This window comes from Falco biarmicus, chromosome 4 (genome assembly GCF_023638135.1).
Source record: "Falco biarmicus isolate bFalBia1 chromosome 4, bFalBia1.pri, whole genome shotgun sequence".
Taxonomy (NCBI): domain Eukaryota; kingdom Metazoa; phylum Chordata; class Aves; order Falconiformes; family Falconidae; genus Falco; species Falco biarmicus.
The window spans coordinates 6077652-6099659 of NC_079291.1; the positions used below are offsets into that span (position 1 = coordinate 6077652).

At 38.9% G+C, this 22008-nt stretch overlaps 1 protein-coding gene across 8 annotated transcripts in view; it reads right to left on the minus strand.

The window, feature by feature from the left end:
* SATB1 (SATB homeobox 1) overlaps positions 1-22008 on the minus strand; it is a 93961-nt gene that overhangs the window by 43922 nt on the left and 28031 nt on the right. For all 8 annotated transcript variants that reach the window (XM_056335325.1, XM_056335316.1, XM_056335321.1 and 5 more), the window contains 3 exons: positions 21830-21953; positions 3799-3910; positions 647-1101 (listed from right to left, as the gene is read on the minus strand). In XM_056335325.1, the coding sequence (XP_056191300.1) occupies positions 647-1101; positions 3799-3910; positions 21830-21953 (691 nt within the window). The remainder of the gene's footprint in view (positions 1-646; positions 1102-3798; positions 3911-21829; positions 21954-22008) is intronic.

Here is a 22008-nt window from a genome sequence, read left to right on the forward strand (position 1 = left end):
TATCAGCTTTGCTAGGGCTAGCTTTTTCTGCATTGAAGAGCTGAAGTATATGTTCTGACGTGGACATCAGCAATCTCAGCAACTACTGTTTTTTGCAACAAACTACAAAAATACATGAAAAGAGTAGATGATCTAAAAATAAAGCTTTTAATTTTTAATCTTTTCAGAAGCCCGAGAAGATGTTATTAAGACTTTCACTAGAAAATACTAAAAAGAAATGGAAACAAGAATAAAAGACCGTCTCCATACACCTGTGAAAGAAGACAGGTTGTTCAGTGCATGCATGTGGTCAATACGCGTATACCTTTGCAACACAAAAGGCAATCTGTTGGGTGACTTTGTGAATGGTTCTGCACAGAGCTGCTCATATCCTTTCCAGAGAAGACTCAGCTATTCATAAACCATCACAACTGGAGAGGAACGAAGGTGTCTGTAAGAACAGCAGGTATTTCCACAAACCAATCACTGAAGATTTCTGTACTGTATCAACATGGACACTGGTCCTGCAAGGAAACGCGGTTCCTTCACAGGAGCTAAGTGACAAGGCAGAAATGAGGAGAGAGACATAAAAGGTGATAATGACTAAATAGAGAGAGAAAGAAAGGGAATCTTGGATTCTGAAAAAGTAAGGAAAAAGATGACTGACCTGAGTTCGATTAAAAGCCACACGTGCAAATACTGCCTGTGAGATTCCTGCTCGTTTCAGTTCGTCACGGACCCACTGGTAGATTTCGGAAGACACCTCTGTGTTTGTTGAGACCTGCTGCTCCAACGGCTTGTTCATGGATCTACTGACAGGAGGAGGGTGGTTCAAGTACTGTTGGTTTAAGGACTGCTGGGCTAGAAGTCTGTTCACTGCATACTGCTGGTTCAGCAACTGGGCCATTACCAACTGCTGATTTACCAGCTGAGGGCTAATGGGAGTAGATACAAGTCCAGGGTGCAGGTTTGGAAGCGGGGTCCGGACTGATGGTTGACTACCATGAGAAAGCTGAACAGGGGATGGAGGCTGTTCGGCTGTGTTCCCTGGGACTGGCTGCTGACCAAAGTTGACATGGTTGGCACCTTGCTGGGATAGTTCAGAAAGGCTATCCATCTCAACTACGGTGGAAAAGAAACATCAAAAAAGCTAGCATAAGACTGAAAATCACAAACTTCACACTCCTTGCAAGACATTCTAATAAAAATAAACACATATCAAATGGCACACATTCGGGATCAAGCTTAGTGAACTTTCAGCCTAGATCAGCAGGCCCATAACATCACTGTTGCGGCTATTTGCCTTCAAAATTTACCTACAAATACTGGCGTAGTAAATATTTTCTTAACAAAAAAAAAAAAACAAAAACAAAAAACCAAGTGCCCATCATCTTCACTGGGCCCTCGGAGGAACCAACAGAACATCAGAGGCAAAAGTCACATGCTGGAAGCCATGTACAGCAAAGGAGTAACTTCCCGTAAGCTTTGCCAAGGTGCAACGCAACCGAACGGCAAGCGCACGGCTGCAGAGCACATCCCTGCAGCAAGGGATGCAGGGACTTCAGACAAGGTGGTAAGCAACTAGAGAAGGGGCAAAGACATGACATGAGAAACCACTCTATGTGCTGCAGAAGATGCAGGTGAAAAGGCAAGTGCATCTGCACAAAGGGTAAGGAGGGCTGTTACGGGAAAGCACACCCTGACCAGAGAGAGAAGCCCCTGGTGACTGGTTTTGTTCCTCCCATGGTGTCCCTGCCATGACATCTGCAGTCCCCAGCCACTTGAAATCTGTAACAAGCAGGGTGGGGTGTGGACCTCCCCATGCTCTGCTAATTTCTAGATGCTGCATCAATTGTATGGGACTGCTAGGAACTAGTATAATTTATGTAAATTACACAGATGGGCTGCTTTATCTTGCAACCATGTATGCATGGTTTTTTTCAGTGACTTGCAACATGGTTGAATTTTTTTTCTTATATTAACTCATCTGCCTTGACACACCCTCCTTTTTAATTAACAACACAGTTTTTTAAACTACAAGAGTTTTTCCAGCTCCCCTCTTGTGCACGATAAGACAATATAAAATAACTCCAGGCTGATGTAAAGGAGTCTCCTTTTTATCAATGTATGTCACTTTTTCATTTTAAACAATCTCAGTTCTAGAGCTTTAGCAATGCTGGTCTGGAAATAGCCTTAAGAAAACATGGTTTATTTAAAAACCAAAACGCCAGTATCTTCACAAAAGTGTCGTAGCAATTTTTTTGTTATGCTAGTAAAGCGTAAAGCATATTTCTTAAAAAAAGGCAGTGTCTGAGCTTTTCATAGTAATTATGATCTCCACTAACAGTCATTCTGTGTAAAACCACCCTTTCCTCCACAGGAATGAGCGCTGGAAGAAGATATCGGCACCTGGATTCCCACCTGCAGCCCTGCCTTCCCCCTCACTCCTATCATGGGCAGAAATCTAAAAACCAAAAAGCAAGCCAGTAGTTCTGCACAGTGGTCTGGTGTCCGTAGCCTGGACCAGCCCCCCAGCAGAGCACCCGATGCTCCTCACCCACGTGGCATTGGGGGCAATGGTGCCTCTCCCGCCAAGCATTAGGATACACAGGAACAGACACACACACACACACACACGTATGTATGGTTCCTATGCATTGGCTTCATTGTCCCCTCATGAATGGATGGTGAACCTGTCCTGGCAGGTCATGTAAGGAAATTTTTGCAGGGGTTGCCCCATGCAGGAGCGCTGCTGCAATGGAGGTGGGAGAGGCTGCTGCGGAAAGGTTCACCCTCCCATGCAGGCACTCTGCTCCTCGCACAGGAACCACCCAAAACCAAGTGAAGCCTTACCACTGACCTCGGTGGTGTCAGAGGAAGGGTTTGGTGTTGCACAGAAGGTACAAAGCAGATAAGGAAAGAAGCTGCCTTTTTTTCACTAGCGGGAAGTAGAGATCAACCCAAGTGGGCCATTCACTTGGAATAGTAATTCAAGCAATTATCACAAAAGTGATGCATTGTCTTCATTACAGCCTTAAGCTATAAAAGGCAAGGAACCAGTTTTGGTAGATGAATGATTTTGCTTCAAATACGGAAAGCTAAGTCAAGCTCAAAATTCAATCCAAACTGAGGTACCATTTCTTCATTCTGTTGACAACTACATAGAAATTTTCTGACATAAAATGTTCAAAACTGTGTTAACAGGTTTAAGAAATAGTTTTAAAAACGGACAACGCAGAAAGACAAAAAGTATTACAGAATTAGTATGTCCCACTGATGGATTTTTTTTTCTCCATTATTTTCCTTGTGCTTACTACAACAAGCAAACAACTGTTACAACATCTATTTCTTAAAATGAATTGAAAATGGCCCCAAAGTTAGAGAAAGATAAGAATTTATAAAATTATAGCATTCTTCTTGGAAGGCAGTGATAGTTATAAAAGCCTGATTCTTTAAATATACATTAGCCAGCGCAAGAAAAAAATACACACATTAAAAAAAATCAGTCCATCACAGTTCCAGGAACAGGTTTTTTAAACAATTATTCTGGGTGGTAGAAGATCTCTAGATTTACAGAATGACAGCTTCACATCTCTGGCAACTCAAGTCAGTTTGGCTGTTTCAATAGCAAATATTTATTTAAATGAATTCTTTCACTATATATGTACTTTCTACATCTACTCATCAAAAGCATCCTAAACTCATCGTGAAGGGACCTGGCTTCTTATATGACTGTGACAGACCTCAACGTGACACATAATGGTATGTATCCACCATCACGGCTTTTTTTTCTTTTTCTTTTTTTTTTTTTCTGCTTACCCATCATATCTTTTGCCTTCTTGAAATGTTTATACCACCTTCCAAATTCCTGACATTTTGCTGCTGAGACATTTGCATAGTAAGTGCTGTTCACAATGGAAGAAATCATACTCTGTGTGAAAAGGGGAGAAGAAAAAAAATCTGTAATACAGAGCAGTACAAGTCAAAGCACAAATTATTTCAATTGTTGAAACCATTATATTTTTAGAGTTTGAGAACCATATTGCATTTTTAATCCTATCGTCCAAAGCTTTTTAAAAAACTTTGAGCATAATTGAGCATAAACCCTAACCAAGGTATATTGTAAATGGGAGCAAAAAAAAAAAAGCAGATGTACTAAGGGAAGAACAAAGTTATCGACCAAGAAATATCAGGCAATGGGATGGGCTCTGGATGGAAGACGCTAATCTTGAAAGTGCATTTTGTTTGTGCTATTTCTGCTTTTAAACTTGACTGACCTTTCACATACCCACACAAGTTTACAGGCATACAAATCCTGCACTGACTCCAAATATGAAAGCAATGCCCCAAGTTACCCGTGCCCATTCCCTTTGTGCCACCTATCACAGGGTGGACCCCAGAAAATCATAGGATGCATGTTAATCTGAACAAACTATTTGCAGGATAAAATAAGGGAGCTTATAGTAGAATAAAATATGTATGTATCAACCCAAAATGAACCCAGACTTGCTTTTCCTAAACAGGGTACTTTAAGTGATTCGCAGAAACAGGCTTATGAAAAGCACTTATTGTCAGGTCTAATTCTGTAACTGAGTATTAGCTGTAAAATAGACCAAAGGATGATAGAAACAATTTTTTCTCAAAGGTTCTCGAGATATCAGATAGCTACAGTGAGAAATTTACCTTCTGCTCAGTTTTGACCAATTTTAAAATAGTGGAATTTACAATGCATAAAACTTTCAGTTCCAGTACATTCTTTTACAAAATCAATTAAGACTAAGCCTTGCAAAAATGAGATAATGCTTCAACTTGAAAATTATACTCAGTATATGATGTATGAACAACAAAATTAGCAAATATAATTTCAATAGACTGAACTTTGCCACCCTTTCAATTTCTATGTGGAAAGTAGTCACTTTTAGCTTAACTACAGGAATTGTCCAGCGTATTGAGAAAACAATGACAGTCAAGAGGACAAAGCCCTGATTATTATGTTTCTTCACTATTCAGCATGTAACATTTAGCTATGTGCTGCTGTAAAATCGATGTATAGCATCAACCCTTTGTTACACAAACTGCAATAACCACTGGAAGAAAAAGTTGGGAATAAAAATGCAATAAATATTACTATAAGTCTTCTTTTATAAGGCTAGGTCAGCTTCTGAGTAAAAGTACCTGGATTATTGATCTTAGTGAAGCTCACTAAACCATTTTCTAACATATTACTCAGTAACAAGCTATTTGTGGAGGCTTAGAACTGCTAGAGTGAAGCAGTATTATTTATGTCAAACGTGGACACCCTCTACTCACCAAGCAGCTATTTTAATGTTTCTCTGAATCACCAAAATTCTTACCATTCCTTGATATTAATCTGGCATTTCTGAAATTAGCTTGAAGCGTTTTGTCAGTGGTATAAAAGGAGAATGAAATCTTAATAGACTACTGCAACTCTAGCCTGAATGACCTGAACCAAGCTCAGCTGAACCCAATTTCAATTTCCAATATAACACCAGTATCATTAATGTCTAATACTTCCAAAATTATTGTTTAAGCCCTTTTAAAGATTAAACCATTTTAATGGCACATGTTACATAAGACATGATTTAAAAAGTCTCGTGAATCTGAACAGGTAAATTCTGTGAATGCACAGTTACTGTATATGCAAAACCTGCAGATCCGCATGTGCAAAATGGGGAACTGCACATGTAATGGGCCACCATCCCATATGAGCTTGTGCATATTTTGTGGACGTCATTTAGACTTCCAGGTGGTTTTCTCTATTTTTCTCTGCCCCTTTCAGGTGCCTTCTCCTGCCCAAATAACATTAGGAAGTATGAAAACATGTGTATTAGTAATAATTTTAGTAAATTACCTATTATTGATGAAGATGTTTCTCTAGGGTTTCCTAGTCCACTCTTCCATGTCATTTTACAAAGAAGATATGCCAATGACATGGCAGTTTGTGACATCCCCTGCTTCTTCAGGAATAAATTTAATGCAGTTACTTTATTTTACAACCAGATAGGGGACTGGTGTGTTTAAATAACACTGGTAGGAATTTTAGCTGCTTTGACACAACATGAACGTCAGGCTCTGATGGCTAAGATTGGGGTTTTACTCCAGCTCTTCAAAGTAGATAAAATAAACCCCACAGAAATTATCAACACATTTAAAAATGAAAATTATCCTGCTTTTTCTTCAAGAACACTTCATGCAAACATTCAAGTGATATTACCTACGCTAAGAATCCTCATCAGGAGGAATCAATGATTTATTTACTAATTCACTGAAGGCAAAATTTTACAAGCCAGATAAAATATTACTACCTTGTTAACTCAGAAAATAACATGACAACATTGAATTTCATTGTTTCTATGCTTTATTTATTGTCATCAAACCTGCAGTCACATCAGTGCAGCAAGATGCACTTTGCTATAGAAATTCCTATGAAATTCCTATTGCTGTAGAATTCCTATATGTTTTAACAGCAATCTACATATATGAATGCCCACTATGTTTAGGGCCTAAAACTGAAGATCAACCCTGTGAGTTAGTGGTCTCAGAGAACCACGATCTAGACTGGAGGCATATTAAAGTTTTTCTTATTTCCCGGGTCATTACATGTGAGGAGCTCCCCATGTCTTGGCTTATACTTATCAATAATCAAAACGAAAATTATTATATTTGAGGCACATCATATTCAGGTACTACTGTACATAGGCATTCCTTATCTGTAAGGCACAGAGGCAGACGCTTTCCATGGACAAGGATGATGAATATCGATATATCATACAAATACTCAAATGCATCACATTCATCACTCATAATCTGATTTCTTTTTCACACGTCGCAAAGAAAATTGATAGAAGGCAAAAACTGGTCACAGATCTGCAGTCATAACGTATCTCCTAGAAGTTTATCCTTGAAAGCTGTGAGATTTCCAGATCCCAAATTTCCCTCTTTACCCCCTCTCCATCCCCACCCCCGCAACCACATCACTTGTAGTCCTGTTCTGAAAACCAGGAGATCTCATCTGAAATGGTGCCACCTTCACAGAAATCCCACTATTCTGGAATGATACCATCTGCTGCAGCCCAAGTGCTCTTTTTTTAGCCAAATAAGTTAATTATAATTAGGCATCCAAAAACTGTGTGGAGGTAGGGGTAGAATTCGTTCTGAAGTTCAGCTGAGGTTCACCCAGCATAGTTTGAACCAAATCCCAGTCTCTCAGCAAGACTGAATACCCGAGATTTGAAAATCAGACACCATCATCTCTCAAAGAAGTTGGGGAACTCCCTGGGGAAATACCTTAAACCTTAACCAGAACTCTTTTCACGTGCCCATCAAATAAACCCCACTAAAATGGCAGCACCCTTCACATTGCAGCAGAATCTAATGCAAGGGGCATCCTGCAAGACACGGGCAGGACCGAGCCTTTCGTGCCGGCTGGTCGCTGCAGCCACCGCTGCAGGTGCTACAAGGGAGGCATTTCTGAGTCATTGCCTCTAACACTGCTCTCCAACCAGGTGAAGTATTGTTCGATCATCGCTAAAAGTATACTGTTGTCCTTTTTGCAAAACAACAAAAACAATGTTAATCAGGTTAATTCAATCATCTAAACCAAAACTGTTCATGCTTTTCTGCCAAATCAACCAACCACAGCAAAATCTGTTATCAGTGATTGCTCAGCTTCCAGTCAAAAAAGCTTTTAACCCCCACAGTCCCAAAACTTCCCCTAAATAACCTTAAAATTATTTTCATATGGGCAGAATGAGGTTGTTTTCATGCCTCATGAAGGGGTAGTTGGGCTGCAGTATTTACACAGAACAAATACGTGCTAGAAGACTTAGCAGAGAGTAACAGACACAGCAGCTTCCTAAAACAACTCGGCTGAATTAGATATCGGGGATTCCTCTGCAAATGAAATATTTCCTTCAAAAGGAGCATTGTAACCAAAACTTCTTTAGGCCTTCCAGGTTGTTTAACTAGGAAAAAAAAAATCCGAGCTTTTTTGCAGCTCATTCATCGGTGTTTAAAGCTTCAAGCCTGCTCAGTGGAAGGGGCAAGGGCTGCAACAACTTATTTACACAATTATCTAAATACGATTAAACAGCTGATGGACAAATATTAAACTGGAAAATGTATAGTCATTTCAGCTTAATGTAATCCTCTTTCTGTAAACACCCAAGATGATTTTTTTTCAACCAGAACAGTCCTGACATCTCATAAGCCTAAGGGTGAATAGCAAGAGATTGTTTTTGATAGTTATAAATATTCAAAAGACATGCAGACCATCTGCTTTCATAATACAGGTAAAGCAAGACTGAAATGGTGACTGCTGTATAAAAATGGTTCTTTTAACAAAGTCTTCCTCTCCTCGAAAACTATAAAGACAGATGTCAAAAACTGTTTACACAGGGTAATCAGGAGCGTGCAAAATGTAATATTCCTTTTATACACAGTGCTTGCTAAAGAGATTTTTTTTTTCTTTTTCTTCCCATCTGTGTGTTGCAACACATTTCTACAAGTTAAAAACATTTTTTCAAACAGAGATCTCATGAATACCCAAAAACATGCTATCTGGTTTCTGAATGCTAATTAATTTCAACTAAGGAATCTGATTTTTTTTCTGTAGGAAGGAATGCATGCTTTTGAAATGGAGTACTTCAACAATAACAGACACTGAAAACAGAACACCCCACAAGTTTAATTTTGCACTAGTTTGACACTGGCTATTTTCACAACTGTTTTACATTCAAACCCGCATCTGCTAAATCTGGCTATAAGACAGACAGCAACTATTCTCCAGCTTTTCAAATGAGATTTTATTTATGTTTTACTATTTGTCAAGTTTTTCAGTATAAAGCCTTGTAACAACATAATGGTTTTGTCAAGTGGTAAGTAGAAGACACCTCATCTTCCAAGCAGAGTATGAACAGTGCTGCCCATAAACCCTACAGTCAATTTTCAGAGCTGAAACACTAATCTTGACAGTAACCTTTTAATGTATTATATTAATGGCACAGAGGCTTTAAGCACCTTTTTTATAATTCTCAATAAAATGAACATTTACTGAACAATCTGTCAAACTACTGGCTCCATTTTTTAAGGCCAAACTTTTAAGGCTCTATTCTATTTTCTCTTTCATAAATCCTCTACTTTACATCCCTAGACATCAACAGGGTAGCATGTTCCAATGCTGCAACCCTTAAGGAAAAGGAAAAAAAAAAAAAATAAAAAAGAAGAGAGACAAGCTACGAGGCTTTTGTCCCCAGACCTAGTTTGAATAGTGATAAAGTTGCAGAACAGAACAGAACTTAAAGATTGGGCAAGGGGGGGAGGGATCTTTTCACAAAGGACAGAGGAACTTTGTTTCCCCTATCCTAGCCACTATCACTGGCTTTTGTTTGCGTGGAAATCACAAGCATCAGTTTTAATACAAGCTGAACACTTAGGAGCGCTTATTTCTCAGGAGGTTCTGCGTTAACATTTTTCAAATGAGAAGGGAACATTCAAGCCCCAACCGGATAACACAAGATTATCCCCAAATCAAAAGATTTTAGCCTGTCGGAGCCTACACCAGCCCACGTACTGCAAAAACCCAACCAGGGCAGAATGTTGTTCCTAGTGTTCTGGTATGGCAGAGAATTATCATCTGCCACTCCGAATAAAAGCAGACCAAACATACCCAGCCACTAGCTGTTTTTTTGGATAAGGAATCACGAAATGGACAGTTTAATTGAGTATGAAGAATTATGTTAAATTCCTTGGTCTATTACCTTGAACTATAGCAAGTAATGCAAGGGAATTTGTTGTCATATGCCCTATAAACACGTAGGAAAGGGAAAAACCCACAGAGGAACAGAGAGGAAAAAAATTTTTATGCCTTTGGCATTGCACTTGGATGGTTATCTGACCTCCATACTGCTGCCAGAGTCAGGCAAAGTAAGGTTCTGCATGGCAAATGCTGGTCATTTAAGTTAAAATCACCTAAAGGCAGATTTAAAATGATGGCACAAGCTTTTCTTCCAATACACAAGCATGTCTTTCCTCCTTTCTCCTAACCTTGTAAAGCCTAAATTATCTCCTCCTCCTTTTCTGCCTTATGTTGTCTTTAAGTATTATAAATGTATGTATTAATGTAAACAAAGATACATTGAATGTAATGCGGGAAGATATAAAACCAAAAGAACCCAGATAAAATATACATCTATGAACATTTATTTATATTCGTACAGAAATATACCCACACACAAGAAGATTTTGAAAACCAGAAATGAGGATTCAGCATCTGAAGGAACTGATTCTTGCACTGATTATTTTTACCATTTTGTAATGTAAATTCCCGGTTGCTGCATGACAGAGCAGCATTCTCCCAATGTTTTCCAAGCATCTCCCACTGACAGATATAAATAAAGCTCAAGTAAGCTGCTTCCCAAGATACTAGTCTTATATCTACAAAGGTTAAAAGTCTAAAAGAGAGAAAGATAGGTAGGAGGGAAATGTTAATACAGATTTAAAGAACTTCATAACTGCTTTACAAGCTTTATGGCATAGTGCCTTAGACTTAAAAAAAAAAAAAAAGAAATCACAACCTCAACCTATGTAAGATAAGGACACGTAACACATTTTTGTCTTCATTGGCAGGTGTCCGACATGGATCTTTTTAAAAATCCTGATTTTTATTGCATGCTATTTGTAAATGGCAGGTACTTAGTACTAAAAGTCCTGGCTAAATCCTTCCTAAAATCAACCTGGATGAAATATAAACTGCAAAATAATCAGTATTTAGTAAGTTAATTCTTGGTTTACTTTATGGAATTAAAATGGTCCTATATTTTGAGGGGTGAATTACTGCACTCTAAGATTTTGATTCTGCAAGTGCCTTTGCCAGAAGAGCTCCGAAACCTTAGAGCTCCATGGGTAAGGAAAGCACTATCCATTTCGGCAGGAATCTGCTTGAAGAAAACTTGTGAAGTAGATTGCTTTGAACTGCTCTTTTAGCTTGAATTAGGAATGCACATTTTCGAGGGCTCTCCCCATTGCTCCTACTTCGGTGCCCATCACAAAGCTATCTTGGGGCGTACAGGCAGAATTTCTGCTAGACGAAGCCAAACCCAGAAGCTGCGCTCCAACCATGGCTGGACTTCAAGTCCACAGGGTAAGTTCCATCACTCCTTCTCACTGCCATAATGTGGAGACAGGGTCCTCAGCCCCTTGCCAGGTTGTTGCTGTTCCTATTCATGTGGCAATGCCACATGAAGCCTGTGTGCCTACATTCACCTCCTCTCCTTAGGACGCAGGGAACGTGAGTATGGGAAGCTGGAGCCCAGAAGGACAATCCAGATCATACGCAATGGACGCGTACAGGGCAAACCAGCATTTCATGTACAAGAATGGGGTAGGTGGGGCCTTGGAGATCTCACAGACTGATCCAGTAAAAATCCAGAGTAAGAGGTACTTCAGCCTTCCTCTTGGGTGGATTGCTTTTATTTCCAACTACTCTGTTCCAGCCAGGTCAGAGTGCTTCTGACTTGTTTCCTATCTGGAAACACTAATCCTAATGCACGTGCTTCCAAATGCTATCCTAATGCAAATGTTGTGTGTGATAAGGGGACATTTTAGCTCTATTAATGCATTACATTCAGCTGTAGGCACAGAAACCTCTTCCAAAAAAATGAAGTATATACATTCTGCTGATGGAGATGTTGATAATTGTTCTATCTTTAACCAGCCGCAATGGTTGTTTTAACTACAGTTTCTGTTAAAGACTCTTCAAAATTGCTTAGCATTATCCACCACGTTAAAGAAGACTTCCTTGCTGGGAAATAGGACATGATTTTCAGCATGTCTCTTCTCGGATTCCACTGTTCTGCTAGGCAAAGCATCAGATGTCTGGCATCAAGTTGAGCCCTAAGGCACAATGTCCAGACAAGAAGTCATCAGACTCAGTAGCACTAACAGTTGTCTTGCAGAATTTCTTTTGGCGTTCAGGATAAGCCTTTTCTTTGATCTCTTTTCCTTTTTCTACACAAGTTTTTGCAGATTTTTAAAGCCAAATGGGACCATTTTGAGCATCTGTTTGGACTCTATATAAAAGAGACCCTAGAAGCTTATCTAGGAATTTCTAAATTTGGCCAAGTTACCTGTGGCTGAGATAGAGCAAACATCTGATATTGATCTGAAGATTTCTTGTGCTGGATCTTTCACCACATCCCATGGTAACCTCTTTCACTAGATAGGTACCTTTTTTATTTTATTTTATTTTTTCATGTATGACTAGTTTTTAGTTTGAACTTCATTGATTTCTGCTCCTAGACAGTACATCTCTCAGGCCTCTGATTGCTTGCTTAAATACCCCTCTAGTGCCAAATGTAACAACCCTTGCCTATCCTTTGTTTAAATGGTTAAGTGTCAGATTTATTGTTCCAGGCCATGTGCCTCTTTATGAGCCACCTGTACATCTGATTATTCTTAACCACATAGACCCAAATGCTGTGAGGATATTTATGCTGCTAAAAGCACACAAACAAACTACATTCTGTCCCGAGAAAAACGTAAAAATTTGTCAGGAGAAAAATGAGTTACACTATGAAATTTGCTATGGATTCTTAACTTCTGCTAAGTAAAATCTTATGAAAGTGACATTTTAAGCAGCTATGTTAGCCAAGATACTAGTTTCACCTCTGTGTTGCTGCCTTTCACTGACAAGAGTTTGTCAAAAGTATAGATGCTCTGAAGAATTCATAAAAAGATGCAAGTCTCTATGAAATTATCACAGAACAGAAATATTCCTGCTAGCTTTTCATGAGGAATACGCACAGGCACTTTCAGGGTCTATTTATTAATTTTTTTTCTTAGTTACCCCTTATATTGAAATATAATAAATCTAAAAAATGTAGCTCGATCAGGTCTAGTACACAAAGCTCCTTGTTACAAAAAGTTCAGAATAAGGAACAGAGCTTTAAGAGCTTGGGGACATACTAGCTGGCAAGTATATATATATGTGTGTGTGTGTATACATACAACCCCCCACAATTCTGAAAAAGTCTAGATATACTGATTCAAATACAAACACACTACATAAACTTAGGGAACTGAAATCCCTTCCTCAACTCTAGAAAGGCCATTGACACTTAGGCCCTTCGCGTGTGCTTCAGTTTTTCATCATTATGAAACCCACCCTTCTCCATGAGTTCACTAAAAAGTATCAAATCCTTTGGAAAGGTGGCACAGTCAGGCACAGGTTATGCTTTAGTGCAGTTTTCCCCCTCTTCTGGCACAAGCTTACAAAAGAACTGCAACTCTCAGTGTAGGAAGTCTTAGTACTTCAAAAATAAAAATAATTAAGAGACCGGTGTACATGAGGAGAACCTTTCATCTGTTCCCACCCCTGGGGAACAGAACTTTCCCTTTTGAGTAGTTTGTTCCACGGCTTTAAGGCAGGTCTGAGGTTGCTGCTGTCCTGAAAAACCTGTCCTCTGATCGCTGCTGCAAGGCACCAGGGGAATCTGATAGTATTTGTACTGTTCTTAAAGAAGTGTCCGAGGAAAGACAGACAAAGCTCACCCTCACGTTAGGTTCTCTTACCATGTTTCTTGGAAATAAAAAGGAAGAATCTAATTGTTAATTAAAAAAGAAGGGGAAAAAAAAAAGCATTGGGGAGGGAACAAGCTCTGAGAGTTTTGCTCAGAGCCTGTTTAAAAAACACATCTCCTAAGTTATGATTAGAGTGAAGACACGCAATGAGTCTGGTCTGACAAGGCGAGGGTTGCTGCTCTCTTAGCATTGCCTCTCAATAAGTGGGTCCTGCTTTGCTTTCATTCCCGTCAGGTAAAAAATTATTACCAATTCAAGTAATTTTCTCCCAACACATCTTTAAGCCTACACCCTTGCATCCCCTAACACAGGCGTACCTCAGCTTTAAGTCTGCTGACAGTGACGCTACTGCACCTACAGCATTTGCTCAGCTTTTGGTAGGTTTTATAACCATGCTGATCTCCGTGCCTCCCACCACCGCTAGCAATAAATGAACCAGTCAGGGAAGGTCTCTGCAAACCAGTCGCAGCAGTGATTAAGATGTAGACATACATATCTCCTCGCCCTTTAAATAGAAGGCTTAATTGGCGATGTGGATAGCAGCTTCCTAATGGACAGAAATTAAACTCCATTTAATTCCTGAGCAGACACTTCCAATGCACAAGGTTTACCACACATTTGGAGTGAGGAGGGAGGGGGGAAGGAAGGAGCCGCACGCACAAGTCTCTCTACCTCTGACAATCACTGAGGAAAAGCAACATGAGGACCAGAATGGCATAAGTGTGGCAGGTGTGAATTGACCTGCACTGGCAAAGCTGTGAGCTGGGAAACTTGCAAATCACATGATTGTGCAATACTTGGCTCCAGTCAGTGCTATCATGTTCTTTATAAAAGAAAAAAAAAAATATCTTAAAGACATGTACATCAAGTTAAGGGATTAACTGTCAAGTGACATTACTGAAACAGAGACAATATATTTCTTTATTGTTAATGAAATTCAGTTAAAAGTGAAGGAAGTGATAAAGAAAGTACTGTTTTGTAATGTATTTTACATAAGAACGTAATATAGAAAGGGAAGTGCAATTAAATCTTAATGTGGACTTTTTTATTTTTAGTTTATCATCTGGTTTACATTTTGAGCCCCTTTGCAGCAGTAAATTATGCTGGCATTTCGTAGGGAATAACTGCCATGTTAATTTAGTTTAATAAAATAACTGACAGAAAAGGGGGAAAAGCAGCAAGAAGAGACAGTACCCCCACACACACGCACTCCTTATCTTTAGCTAAGTATTCAAATGCTTTCTCTATGAATTGTCCGTGGTCCAACTCCAGCACCATGTAATAATACAATACATTACAACACAGTACAATACAATCTTGGGTTTCTGTAGCGCCCTTCGTGCAAGCATCCCAGGGTGCTTTACAATCATTATGAGTTAAAATTAAAACTGAAGCACATACAATTCCTAATAGAATCATTTTAAAAATGCTAAACAGAACAAATAACTTTTAAGTCTAGATTTAAAAGTCCCAACAGCCAGAGCTTTCCTTACTTCAATTGGCAATGAGATCCAAAGCTAGGGAGCAAAGCGACTAAAGGCTCTCTCATGTTATGTTAAAGGATCTCTCATGTTGTTTATACTTGTGCAGTACTCTACAGCCAACAATTTGCCAATAAGAAGGGGAAAGAAAAAAAAATAAAAAAGAGACTTATTCGCAATCTTGCTTTAAAGGACACTGGAGGAGTGGCTTGTTAACCCTCTAATAAAGTTATGGGGAAAAAAAAATAAAAAAAAAAATCAGTGTTTGCACTTGGCCATGATTGCGTTAAGAAGTATGCAAGAAACATGAATGAATGAATACAGATTTCTGTAGCAGTGCATTACTTGACTGTTTCTTAACCCACTGAACGTAAAAATAAAAAAAAGCAGCGCATAGGTTTATATATATATATATATAAAGCAGAACATCATCACAAATATTTAAAAAGCAAGTTATTCTATAGAACATTCTCAGGACCACTGAGTCGAGTAGGGCTCAGTTCTACAACACGTGCACATTTCAGAAGCAAAATGTATCAGAAGATAATGTGCCCTGTTCCTTTTTTGTTCCATCACTTCCCTAAAACTCGAAGTCCATATGATGCAGATAATCATTCACATGACACAGTTCTCAAAATTGCTGAGATACAACCCCAAGTGGTTAGCACACAAAGTGGGGAGCACAGTTCCAAAAATGTTACTCTCTTAGAAACACATGAATTTTGTACTTTGTTCACAGGACAGCCCGGCAGAAGACAGCTACTTACATCCTCATACAGCTGACTTCAGGAGTGTAAAAGAAAAAAAAAAAAAAAAAAACCAACAAAAAACACTACTAGCACAACCCCTCTATTGGACTCCTCACTTTTTCAGAAGCAGAAACAAGGCCTCATGCAGCGCGGATACTACGGAACACACTGATGCTGCAGAGTCCTCTGAAGTCAGAAACTGCATTTATTTGAGAAACAAGGTATATTCCCCTCCTCCCCACAGCAAGTCCAGGCCCCATAAGTGGGGCACCCTCATTATAGTTAATTCTAATGAAGAGGCAGAAGAAAATAGCTATGTTTTTTCTCTTTTAACAGGGCACTGCTCAGATAAAACAGCTGCAGACAGACAGATAGAGCTTTAACACAGAGAGTTTAGGTCATCTAAGGAACATAAATCAATGATCAAAAGATCAAGTGATTGAAAGGCCGAGTATCCTGCCAATGTCCTCACACCACTCTACCAACACACGTATTTCATCTTCCCTGTCCCATCAACAATAGGCTCAGTACTGCCCATTCTATCTGGATGGCTAAAAAACATAGGCACAAATTTTAATAGTCAATTAAAAATGTTTTACAAATCCAGATACACGTCAGCTTGAAGAGACATCAGAGTGAATCCTCTCAAGCAACTGAGGGGTGGGTTGAAAGGCCCTACCTGCCAAAACCTGAGCCCAGGCCCTCAAGGATTTACTTCCTTGAAATAATTAATGACAACTTTAAAATCTGAGGTACAGTAACTTCTAAAGTAGAAAAGGAGCTGCATTCCTTGCTTAGGTTATTAATTATTGGGGGAGGGGAGGAGGAGAAGAGGAGAGAAGAGAATGACAAGGAACAAAGAAATCCAAGGGACTTGATCTCAGGTCTGGGCAGGTAAGGTTGAAAGGGGAGGGCAAAAAACACCTTTCATTTTTGTAAATCATCGGTTAAAAATGGCTCATAAAAAGCATGTATTTTGGCAACTCTTAATAGCTCATTCCTTGGTTATTTATAGGTCTGGAAATTTTAATTTTAGCAAATGCAACTTTTTTTGTTTGGGTTTTGAAGGGGGGTGGGTGGGTCAGAAGAGCAGCGAGGAGGCGCGTGCGGATTTCTGTTGCACTGCTTATTTGCTATGACGGCCAGGTGCCTTCGGATCAGGTGAACTGAGAAACACTGATGTTCTGAGCAGGCTTTCTGTCTGGTGTCTCTGCCAGATCACATAAAGTCTGCACAACATCTGCATAAAACAGCACGCAAACTCAGGGCAGGTTATCTGAAGAAAAAGGGAAGTATATGATCTATAGCATGCCCATGTCAGACACAGGCAATTATTCACTACGGCACAGAAGTTTGATCAAAATGCAGTCAGGATGGCTATATTTATCACAAGTGCAAAACTATTCAGACTTCGGTATCATACCAGCGCTTGTTTCTGTGCGTGCATACATCTCATGGAATGCAAGCGTATATCCCTCTAACTGAGAAAACACCATTCCCTCATCATCAAGAGCGAAATTATGTAAAAGACATTAAAGACATGGGGGGGTGGGGGTGCACACAAATATCTTCAAAAAAATTAAAACAGTAATGCGATATCTGTAAATGACTGTGCAAGTATCGCATCCTTTGGATATATTCCACAGAAATCTTGCATGTCCCCTACAAAATATTTTAAAAAATAATAAATCATGAGATTTGAGATTCTACTATACATCAAGGCCTGGAATTTCTCATCTGTAACGCACTGACTATTGGTTGCCCTGACAGTCAGGCTAGACACAAGCAGTTTCAAAGGATGACCAAAGGAAAAAAAACCCTAAATTCCACAAACAACAAGAAAAAAAAAACACAGCAAAAAACCACCTTCGCATTCCAGGATACTAGGAGAGAAGCAAAAGGATCCCTTGCTTCAGAAGTGCTTTTGCAGTGTTTTGATAAAGTGCCTGTTTGTGAACACTAATGACAATCGTTCAGAGAATCTTTTTGTAGAAAAAAAATAAAAATCAGGTGAGATAATACTAGTAGAAAAGTCAATGTCATTTGATCACTGCCATATTTTCAAAGCAGCGCCCAGATACTAATTAATCTGTACGATCTCTTCGTTTCGTAGGTGACTTCTTATCTTCCTTTCAAGGAAAAGGTTACAGGAACTCAAGATAAGGGGTACATCTAAATGTTCAAAAGCACACAGTGAGTTTGCTCCAGAATTATCAAAAGAATTTCCAGCCTTTTCTCAGGCCAATAGCCCATGCTGCTCTCCTCTCCCTCATAACAACTTATCTAACTATATTTATATATATACAGAGAGAGAATAATACAATAGGGACAAAACAAAACAAAAACTATTCATATCAGCATAAACACTGTCAGTAGTATTTCAGTTATTTCAACTGTGGAAGTAATAAGAGACTTCTGTGCTAAAAAAGAAAACAGAACACAACTATGGAAGTGAAGTATGAAAATGCTAGGACTAAGGTCAAGTAGAGGCATGAAAGAACTAACATTACACAAATAAATGCAACAGGCCAGCCTGCCTGCCTGATCACTTTAGAGCAGCTCCCAACAGACTGGAGTAGAGTAGAGCTTCCGTGCAAGGGGTTGGAAATAAGCATTGATGGTAGAACAATTTCTTCACAACCCTTTGGAGACTGAAGAGCCAAAACAGGAGGGAAATGAGATCTAGGCCACTCGCAAGATGCACCAATTTAATGGAATGCACAAGATTGCCCAAAATTGAGCCTCAGATTAAATTCCAAGTTGCCTTCCCCATCAAAAGAGGTCTGGAGAGGAAGCAGAAATTAAGCGAGTCATGCGAATCAAATGCAAAAAGTCTTTCACCTGGCATCTGCGTATGCTGCTAGTCTCTAGCAACAAAATCTGCAAACCCAAGGTAAAGAATGAAAATACATACTGCAGCGCATAATTCAGAACAGGCTTGGCTTGTCCATACAAAGTTTGCAGCGTCCTTTTACCTTGCCTGCTTGTTAGCAAAAATGTGAGACTAAACCTCTAGACAGATGCCTGCGATTCCATGGCAATTCAGAGCCATGTATTTGATCCAGTCTGTGCCGAGCACTCCAAGTCATGTTGACAGGGATTCCCTGTGATGCAGGCTCATACACTGAGCAATAAACCTGGCCTTCAGGGGTGGCCACAGAAGTCACAGAGCAAGACAATTACAGTAGCTTCAAAAGAGACTATGTATTCAACTCTCCTAATGAAAGCAAGATTCACAGTGGTGCTTTAGCAAGGGAAGGCATGAAGAGTTTAATCCTGTACACTTCCAAGGTTTTAGTTCGACAAGAAAGCAAATGGTAAAAAAACTATGACCAAAAAAAAAAAAAAAAAAACCTTCGGTAGATGATGCTGTTAAGTTTTCCAGACTCTATAGTAAAGACAAACTGGATCTCAAAGTTTGTTTGCTCACATATTTTCAAGCTATTAAATATATCTGCACTACAAAAAATAGTTTGCTTGGGGTTTTTTTGCAGTACATAGAATGTCAGTATTCTGAATAAACCTGAGTAATTTTTTAATACACAAAATGCAAGACTAATTATGAAAATACAGTAAATTTTAAGGATGATGATTCTCAGTTTTCTGTGCTTAGACGGGGCTTCAGAGATGCCATGCATTGAGCACAGCAACTTGAATACTTTGTAACAAATCCTTCCATATCTACACCAAATAGAGTACCGCTAACGACAGTGACAGAAAACGATAACTACTCTCATTCTCAATTTGAGTCATCTCATCATGTGGTTAATAAATGATATCCATAACAGTGTTAATAAGTTATGGTACGGTGTCATTGCATTAGTTTGCATTCGTGATGAAGCACTTCACATGGCATTACCTATGCCCATGAAGTACATAACAGGAGACACCACTTCTCTGCTCTCAGAAGACTCTCCCATGCTGGCATTTTGATGGACCTTCAAAGGAAGCATTGCCTCCTGACCTCTGCCTTGCCCTTACTTCTCACCTCTGTCACTGCAGCACGCCACTGCGGGGCAATTCACAAACTTTAATACATTTAATAGAACGCAGACACTCTTAAATCAGTGTCCCTTCCATAGGAGAAATATACGATGAGTTATTTAGGCAAATACGGGAAGCATGCAGATCAGTTTAGTCATGTGAAAAGGACACAGTCAGATCAACACGTCCTCCCTCAAGCTCCCGGAGGGAAATGGAAAGATTTAGACTGATGGGCTCTCGATCAACCGCTGTAACAGCTTGTTCTTCTAAAAGTTAAGAATAAATAAATGTATTTTAAGCTTAATGTGATTTGGTCTTTAAAGAAAGAAGAAAAGCAGAAGCTATTTACATTCTTGCAACCCAACTACTGCAGTGCCAGTGGAGACAGAGGTGACAAAAGTAATAAGCATGCTTTTAACAACAGAAAGAAGCTCACAGCTTTAAATATATAGTTTTACAAATAACAAAGTGCAAAACAGTAAATAAACAGCCCCAAATGAGAGTTCTGTAATCTGGGGTTTTGGTCATCTCAAGTGCTAACTTCAAGAGCTGTGATTAGGCAAGATGCTTTCTGTCCATTAAAATTATTATATAAAGATGCAGTATAGTTTAAAAATCAACTTTTTAAAAGAGTGTAATTATTGAATTGTCTCCGGTACCATAATACTGTCTCTAGTGAAGTATTCCTTTTAAAAACTTTTTTCTGCTTTACCACTGCATCACCTACATATATACAGAAGCTGCTACATGAAAAAAAATGTCCAAATAGAAATTAAATATCCCATCTCGATAGAATTTACTTGCTTTCTATCAGTATCAATTAAAACACAGCACTATTAGATTAAAACGGAGAAAAATCCCAAATTACCTGCAGCCTCCATAAGCCAGCAGTGCAAAACCTCACATGCTTTTATAGTAGGTATGTACAAGATAACTTTGCAGACCTATTACTGGAATGGTTTGCAACCAGTGAAGATAATTTTGATTATTTCCACTTCAAAACTTCCTATATTGGAGCCACATCACTGAAAACAGTCTAACCATAAGGGGAAAAAAAAGTGATGGGAAAACAACCTGCTAATATATCCACTGGAAAGACAAAGAGAGTAGTCCTCTATAGATTAACTGAAGTCTTTCAGAGACAAAGACTCCAATATTCTGAGCAAACAAAATAAAATTCCCATAAAAATCCCATGACTTCCTTAATTTCCTTTTCCCCCTCCCTGCAACTAGCATAATTTATTTGTATACTGGATTTGTCTCCACTGCACCACAACAAAACGCATTTTAAAATTTAAAAGGTAAAAATAAATATGATGTTCCCACCACAGCCATCACTGGACACAGTACTGCATAGAAAAAACAAGTTGCACCTTCACAGTTATTTCACAAAAGAATGACAAAAAGAACGGCAAAAAAGAACAATAAAACTAGGACTCGAGGAAAGCATCAGTTCAATTTTTAGCAATGCATAATTGATGTTTCATTTTTGTTTAGGTATATTTTGATTAGAACTAATAAATGACTGATTTTCCTTTGGTTGTTTGCAACAACAGCACATCATCCAAAGAGCTTTATTCTTTATTCCCTGCTCATATAGCATGCCGAAGACTGTCTCATTTTATGAATTAGCATTTAAAACTACTGTAGGTTATCTAACAAGCATTCAGACTCAATAGTACTTTTGACAGCAGTAAGTAAAGAGCCTTTTAACATCTTGAACACATGTGCTTGAAAAAAGTAGTTGCATCAAAGCAGTTCAAAGACTGAAGACAAAAACCAGTTAAAATCCAGTTTGCTGTGAGACAATTTTAGTGTGGTGTAAACAACCTTTCACGACTCCCCATGGGAAACATTGTAAGACTACGTTCAAAATGAATCAGGCATATTTATAAAGATCACAAAGTGGTCAAATGAATTTGCATTTTTGGCAGATTCACTCCACGGGTACTACTTGCTACAGTCTGTAGAAATCTCAAATCTCACATCAGCGTTGCCTATAGTGCTTTATTATTTATTACATGTTATGCTAAGTACCTGTGAAAGGGGACATTCCTTGGCCAATGAACTCTGGTTCATATCCTTCAGTAAGTCCTTCAGAGCATTTCTTACTGTTGTGTGAGACCATTGTTCAGGAGGCAAGTCTTCTAGTTTAGGGCAACTATTTGAAACACAGATTAGAAAAGGGATTATTACAAGATTGCATCCTGCTGCAG